The sequence below is a fragment of the Bidens hawaiensis genome, unplaced genomic scaffold (assembly GCF_021521415.1).
Source record: "Bidens hawaiensis isolate Kalapana, Puna unplaced genomic scaffold, B.hawaiensis_p1.1 tig00008501_1, whole genome shotgun sequence".
NCBI classification, from domain to species: Eukaryota; Viridiplantae; Streptophyta; class Magnoliopsida; order Asterales; family Asteraceae; genus Bidens; species Bidens hawaiensis.
In genome coordinates, this window is record NW_027491604.1 from 1,118,749 (window position 1) to 1,126,293 (window position 7,545).

At 33.7% G+C, this 7,545-nt stretch overlaps 1 protein-coding gene across 1 annotated transcript; it reads right to left on the minus strand.

The window, feature by feature from the left end:
• Nucleotides 1–928: 928 nt before the first annotated feature.
• Nucleotides 929–3,546, minus strand: LOC143529134 (pectinesterase 2-like). Its single transcript, XM_077024990.1, has 2 exons — nt 2,533–3,546; nt 929–1,795 (listed from the first exon to the last, which is right to left on the minus strand). The coding sequence occupies exons 1-2, from the start codon at nt 3,476–3,478 to the stop codon at nt 1,278–1,280; spliced, it is 1,464 nt and encodes a 487-aa protein (XP_076881105.1). The 5' UTR covers nt 3,479–3,546; the 3' UTR covers nt 929–1,277.
• Nucleotides 3,547–7,545: the final 3,999 nt, after the last annotated feature.

The following is a 7,545-nucleotide window of genomic DNA, read 5'->3' on the forward strand; positions in this document are numbered from 1 at the left end:
TTAGATTCCAAAGGTTATCCTAATGGTATAATTATGGCTAAATAGGATCAGTTAGAAGTTGATGATGAGATTAAACTCGCAAATATATGTTCAATTTTGTGCTTCATTGTGTTAATCAGTCTGATGGCAGTTTGGGGTTGGGGGGTGGGTGGGTTTATTGTTATTTGGCCACAAAGTTCGTATGATGTTAGGTGTGGTTTGGGGATTTGTAGGCTTCTCAACTAAGTGCTTCAATGTAAGTCCAAATGAGATATTCCATTTTGTTTTGTGAATCATTTATATTTGTTTACAAAAAATCATAGTTTTTTTTTTTTTTTGTTATGTGTATTTTTGTTTCAGGTGAGTAGAGCTCAGGTTGCAAAACTCAAATTTCATGACCAAATTGTGAGAGATTGCAGTTGGCATCCTTTCAGTCGTATGCTTGGCAGCTCTCATGGGATAGGGTGATCGTTGATTGGGAATTAAGTAAAACAAAAACACTATATTGCACGTGGATATATGTAGTTATCAGTCAGTGGATATTCTGTAGTTATCATATAAATTCCTATCATCTCTTTAACAACTATAAATAATGCTATACGCGTAGGATACTTGCAACTAGTTTTTTTAATTAGAGGGGAAGGGGCACTCATGGGTATTACCCATGCATTAATCAATAATGTAATGCCACCTCATTTCTACCATTAACTACCGAAAAACCACAAACTTACAGGCAGCACCTACCCACAAGGACCCTAAAACTTAATTAATTCATTTTAATTTTTAATGGCCAATAATGAATCAATGTTGTGTGGCAAATCTTTGTCATGAAATGAAGTCATGCACCTTACCCACATGGGATGGGATGGTGTTACCATGTGATTTGTAAGCCATACACCCTACCCATATGAATGCCCCTTGCCCTCTTATGAAAAAACTCTATTCATAATATTCATTAAATAAATCTATAAAATTTTTTTATGATAATATAATAATAACAACAATAAAATCCCTTAGATGCATGTTGGACTTTTAAGTGCCAACCATTTATTTATGAGCAAATGTGCTCCAAACATGTAAAAGTAATCAATTTAAGATATATCAACATTAATATACATGGAGATCCAATGAGTGTATCAAAGCCCAGAAGTGAAGGGTACGTTGGTCGCAGGCAACCATGAACCACCGGCAATAAAGTTTCCAACAGTAAACTGTGCTGCCTCGGTAGCGCTCGTGATCACACGGTAGCCCTTCCAGCTAACTCTATTTGCGGTCGATGAACCAGGGCCTGTGTTCAATTACTCCCCGTAGTACAACGTGTTGAGTGCGAAATTACCGCTCCAAGGCATCCAGCCTGCAGGGTCGACTAGACTATCAAGGAATGTTTTAAGAAACACGGTCCTCGAATACTGCTTCCAGGGCCTACCAAGATACGTCTTAACGGACCCTTCTAGGTCCGAGGCAGCAGTGACACGACAGTTATAGATTGAGATTCTCGTGTTCTGATTTGGATCAGTCCGGCCTTGTGCGGTTACAGTGTTGGTCTTGTTAGGAAGGTTGCGCGCATAAATGTTGCAGTTTTGGAACAAGACTGCGGCGTTGCTAAAAATGAAATCAACTGTTTCGTATATGTCACATTCTCTGTAGAATTGTCTATCTGAGTGGACGTAGAGTGTGTCTTGGTAGCCTTCAAAGCTGCACTGGTAGAACACCGAGAGATCAGACCCGCTTCGGAGTGCGACGGCCTGGTGGTTTTGTGGTCCTGCGGTGTTTCTAAAGGTGATGCCACGACCGATGAATCCATCTCCCTCGACGGCTGGTTTTATGAACTAGATAAAAGAAAGGTGTAAGTAGCCAAATTGGTTAATAAAATGTATCAATCGCTTTCTTTATGACAATATAACCTTTGAAGATATAAAGGTCAATTGGCATAACTTTGTCTTGGAAGAAATGGCAATGATAATATTCAAACAATTGGTTTTTGTATTTTTATTTTTATTTTTATTTTTATTTTTATTTTTACTTTTATTTTTATTTTTAAAGTTTGTAAAGACAGATTCTAATGACTATTGGAAGGACGAGATGTCCATTTTCACTTTGTATTTTTGTTTTCATTTCAAAATTTAATTTACTTTTTTCTAATAACATGTAATATCTGAAATTTTTTAAATTTAACTACAATTTCTTTTCTATGATTTAATAGAAATTTTATTGACAACCAAACATAATAAGTTAATTTCTTTACTTACAATACAAAAATACACAGTATTTTAACTAAAACTCGGTGTTTTCATATTATATCGAAATGTAAAATTAATTAAAATAAATGTTGTATATAAAGTCTTATAGAATATAAAATATCACACATTATTAAAAAAAAAAAGACTAAACTTAATTTTAAATGAAAACTGAAAAAAGAAATATTAAAAAGGGTTTGAGATTTCTTTCAAAAACATTTCAAATAATAACAGGTTTTCTATTCTATAAAAAAAAAAGTTGTTGGTTTTAAATTAATTTCTGTTTAAAATAAATAAATTCTTTGAATTTTCTTACCAACGGTTGCTGATTTGAAAGTGGTAGCACCTCCTCCAACACTTTTACTCCCGGTTATGATGGTTTTTCCAATGCCATCTCCTACTAGCATTATGTTCTTCAACTTTGTACAGATTTCGGTATTCTCCTTGTAAGTACCCGCTTTCACGTATATCACATACCGACCGCTTCCAAATCTCTTTCCTGCAGCCGTTACGGCTTCTCCAATCGTTTTATAGTTGCCCGAACCATCTTGAGCCACCACAACATTCGCCTGAGAAAAAGGATTTTTAGACTGTAGTAGCCTGCGGTCACCAGGCTTCACCCAGTCTGGGAACCCTTTTTGGTAACCAGTATTAGACTGGGATCCATTTTTATTCATGGCTAGCGCGTTGCTAATCAAATAAGATACATTATTGTTCATTTGAGGCAACAAGTAGCCACCAACGCCTAGCTCCTTAAACCCGTCTATACATGTTTGGAGATTTGTGAGAGCTGTGCTGAGCCAGGTTTGCATTTCATACTGGCTACACGGTTTACGAGGATCAACAGTTAGGTTGACCCTCTGGACTGTGTTTTCATAAAGTTGAACACAGTCTTCCCATGCGGCCTTTTCAAGCTTCTTACGACATTTTGTGCCAAGCCCACGAGTGTTTGACTCGGCGTGCTCAGCCCGCTCTAAGGTCACCTTTAGTAACGCTTTGATGAAGTCTGGTTTTTGTTTCACGGAACCCGTATTTTGGTTATTGACCAAGAAATATTCGCATGATTCCGGGTGAGGCGTTTGGCCACACCATGATATGATCTCTGATTTCGTGTACCCGTAGGCGACCGGAGAGAGAAGGAACAAGCAACACAAGATTAGGGATGCTAAAAGTGGAAAGGATGTCATCTTAACAAAGAGAATTGCTAACATGCAGGGGAGAGGTTTAGAGCTGGTTTTGGATTGGGTGGTGAATGGTTGCATGCAAAGGGTGGGTTTATATAGAAGTTCCTTGGTCCAAAACAAGGTGTGCAACCTAAATTTCTACTTTTTAACAACGTGGTAATATATGTGCTATAAAATATATATATTCCTTTAATTTTGACTTTTTTAAATTCAAAGAAAAAAAATGAAATTTAGAGTCTTTTAATTTACATTTAACTAAACAAGTCTAAGTTTTTTTTTTCTTTTTTTTCATGTATAGATTTTGTAACTAAACTAGCTAGCATAGTTTCTAGTTATACTGTTGAGGGTAATCGAAATATGCATACAATGAAATAGTGCTTACAATAGTATTAGATATATCAAGCAAAAGGTAAGAAAAAGATAAATAAAGTAGTAAGCTAGCTACAAAGTTATGTTGTACGTGGTAAGATACCATTTTGGTACCGGTAGTCAAAACAAAAGTATACCGAAATCAACTCGTATGGATACCAAAAACCATTAAAGTGAATTCCGGTATAAATATTGTTGAGCAGATACAGTTTGAGAAAAAATGTTATATTAAAAAAAGTTTATTTACAATAGTTTAATTGGACGTTAGTTTCTCATGTTATCTCCATATGCTTAAAAGGATATCGATGTGTGTTTATAACAAATCGATCAATAACCATAAAAGGGAGTACTGATAGTGGTTCCAACAATTAATAATCCGAAAAAAAAAATAATACCTATACCGTTTCTGATATTATCGACACTAATATTGATTTTTTACAGTTGTTATTGACTTATCGGTTCAGTTCGTCATGATATGTTTCAGTTTCAGAACTTGATATAGGCTGTGACACTATAAAGACGTTTTATTTCGATAAATTCATTTTTAGTACATTTTATATCAAAACATTGAGACAAAAATTAACTAACACAAATTTACGAACACAAGTTATTAGAAAAAGAAAAATAAAATTAGTAAAAAGTTAAATGTTTTAAATATATATAATTGATGAAATTAAAAATTACAAACAACTAAATATTGCCACCAGCTGAGACATGAAGATAGAAGTTATTAGCATTCATATCAATGTATTTTACGATTATAGTTAGTCCTTCAAATTTAGATATTGATCAATTATTGTATTTCATTCTTTATAACTTTATAAAGAGTTATTATGGAGAAAACGTTGTGCAAGAAAAGTATACCTTTGACTTTTAGTTTAAAACAAGGTTCATAAAAATAGAGAATGAGATTATTTTATTAAATTATAGAACAAGTGTAATAGTTGGTAGTCTTATATAATCTATAATGCATATAAGCAAAATCTTTAAAAGCTTTCTAGTTGTTCCTTAAATTTTTTTAAATCATCAGATTGTTTTATTTGTAATGGAGATTTCTCATGCATTTGACCCGAATTCACGGGTACGAGTCTCATCAAACCCGGATATTCCTTAAACGGATTATAACATCTCATTAAATTAAAAATTAATCTAATCAAATTATTAATCTGATATGAAAATCTTATAAAATAGGGATATATTAAAAATTAATATATGATTTCTTTTAAAATATATATATATATATATATATATATATATATTTATCATTAAAAAACAATTTTATAGTAAAAAAATATAAGTTGGTCATGGTTCTCACCAAACCCAGGTAGCTTTTAAACCGGTTTATAACGTCTCATTTATTTGATAAACTTTTTATCATAAAAACTAAGTATATTATTAACTTATTTACAATAAATAAAATTAAGTATATTATTAACTTATGTACAATAAACAAAATTAAAATCCAAAAAGTGTATAAATATTATAAATGAATAATCTAATACAACCTCCATAATACGGGGGATATAAACTAGTTATGACATAAATATTGATAATATAATATAAAAAAAATACTTAACCGCATAGAAATGGATTTTAAATATATATAAACGAAACATTTAAAAGCTCTCTGGTTGCACCCTACATTCTCTTAAGCCACCAGATTTCTTCATTTGCCAATGAAGACTTCTTATGCAGTTGACCCGAATTCACGGGTATGGTTCTCGCCAAACCCAGATACTCCTTAAATAGGTTATAACATCTCATTAAATTAAAATTTCATCTTATCAAATATTTGATATAAAAATCTTATAAAATAGGGATATATCAAAAATTAATATCTGATTTAAAAAATATATATATATTTAATTAGAAAACAGTTTTACAGTAAAAAAAATAAGCGGGTCATGGGTCTCACCTAACAGGCGACTGTTTTAAGACGGTTATGTCATTGTTGGAACCGGGAACACCAAAAAATGCCGACCAAATCCAAAGGTCGTATGAAGTAATCGCTTGAAGGCTGACCGTTGATCCCTTTTGGTCACCTCGGGTGTATTGACCTCACCATGCAGTTGGACAATTAGCTCATTCCTAATGCATACAATCTACACTCCAGATCATGCCGGGTAAACCATGTACCATTGCATGTGCCTCGGAAAGACGTTGTAGATCGTTCCAGTTGGGCTCTCTTAGATAATTTGGTCCATATAGTTTTAATATTCCTATATTTTATACAATTTATAAAATAATTAATTAAAGTAAACAAGTGATATAATTATTTAAAAAAAATGAAATGTATCATAACAAAAATACTCCAAGGTGTCCCGAGTTGTTTTATCGGCCATCTTTAAATACTCGTCGCTGATGTCGGACGTGTTTCCGTAGGTGATAACGTGTATGGCTGACGCAACCTTAAACCTTCTGAATAGCTGTGAATCCTAGCGTCCATCAACTGTCCGGCTTTTGCTGAAAGTAATCAAGCTCAAGCTCCAAATCATTGGTGAAGCGCAAAAATAAATTCTTAGACATCCTAAAGCGACGCCTAAAAGTCTTGGGGTTCTTGTATTTCGACTAGGCGTTGAAGTAATCCGCCATCAACTGGTCGTTGGCGCAAATACGGTCTCATTCTTTGACATTCGTCAATTTCGGGTCCTATTGGTCTTAGTTTGTGTATTCATTTATCATGTAAACCGACCCGATTAATATCCTGAACATTTAAAATATTTAAAATATTGGATTTTATATTACTAAATCATTCCCACTTGTTCAATTTGAAAAACCCCTTTTACGGATTCGAAAACGCCTTTAAAACGCTCAAATTATATCGAAAACGAACTTCTGGGACGCAAAACGAACCACGCAAGACGAGCTGACCAACCCAACCCCCCTAGCACGCCGCGCCGTGCGGCCAAGGAGGATAGGCTGGTTGCGTGGCGCGGCCTCAGACCTGCAGTCAACAAATCCGTTTTTTGTTGTTATTTATCACATGTTTGACCCTCTAAACCAATCAAAATGCTTGGAAATCTCTAAAGCAACCTTATGGATAACCCTAACACCTTATCCTTCATAAAACCAAGCCTCACAACTCATTTGAACTTGCTCATACTCACCAAACACTCTCAACCTAAGTTTTAAGCTCCAACTTTCAAGATTCTTACTTGTTTGACCTTCAAGAGTCAAACAAGAGTTTCCTTTGTTTTCTACTAACTCCATATGATTCAAGCTTGTTGTTGCAACATATATATAATACACACCCCTTATTACCTTTGGTGGTCACTTCCCCGGTCTTGTTCGGTGGAGTGTCGGGCCTCGTAAGACAATGCTACATGGAGGACTTTCAAGTCCTTGATATATATATATATATATAATTATATAACTTGTTTATGCTTACTAACCATGTTTAACCTATGTTCATTTTAGTTTGTTTATCATATTTATGAAGTTCTATGGTTATGGGTTTGTATAGACTAGCCTCGGTTTAATCGTAAATAGCTCTAAACCGTAAACCGAACTTGTTTACTAGTTTTGTTAAATTATTGTTTAAACATGCTTATTGTTAGATTTAAGTTTCTAAAATAATTTTCATAAGTTCTATGGTTATGGGTTTGTAGAATCTTACATCGGTCTTAACCCAAAACAAGATCCGAACCGAAAACCGAACTTTCTTTTAAAGACTTTTTTGTTAACTTTTTGGTTGTAAAATTTAAGTATCTTCATTTATAAATTTTTATACAAGTTCTTTGATATTTGGGCATGTGTAAACCATCTATGAACTTATT

Excerpts from the sequence above, each read along its gene's own strand:
- LOC143529134 (XM_077024990.1), bottom strand. The coding sequence starts at position 3,478 with ATGCAACCATTCACCACCCAATCCAAAACCAGCTCTAAACCTCTCCCC. Across the intron at positions 1,796-2,532 it reads TTTCAAATCAGCAACCGTTG|CCGTCGAGGGAGATGGATTC; the intron begins GTAAGAAAATTC and ends TCATAAAACCAG.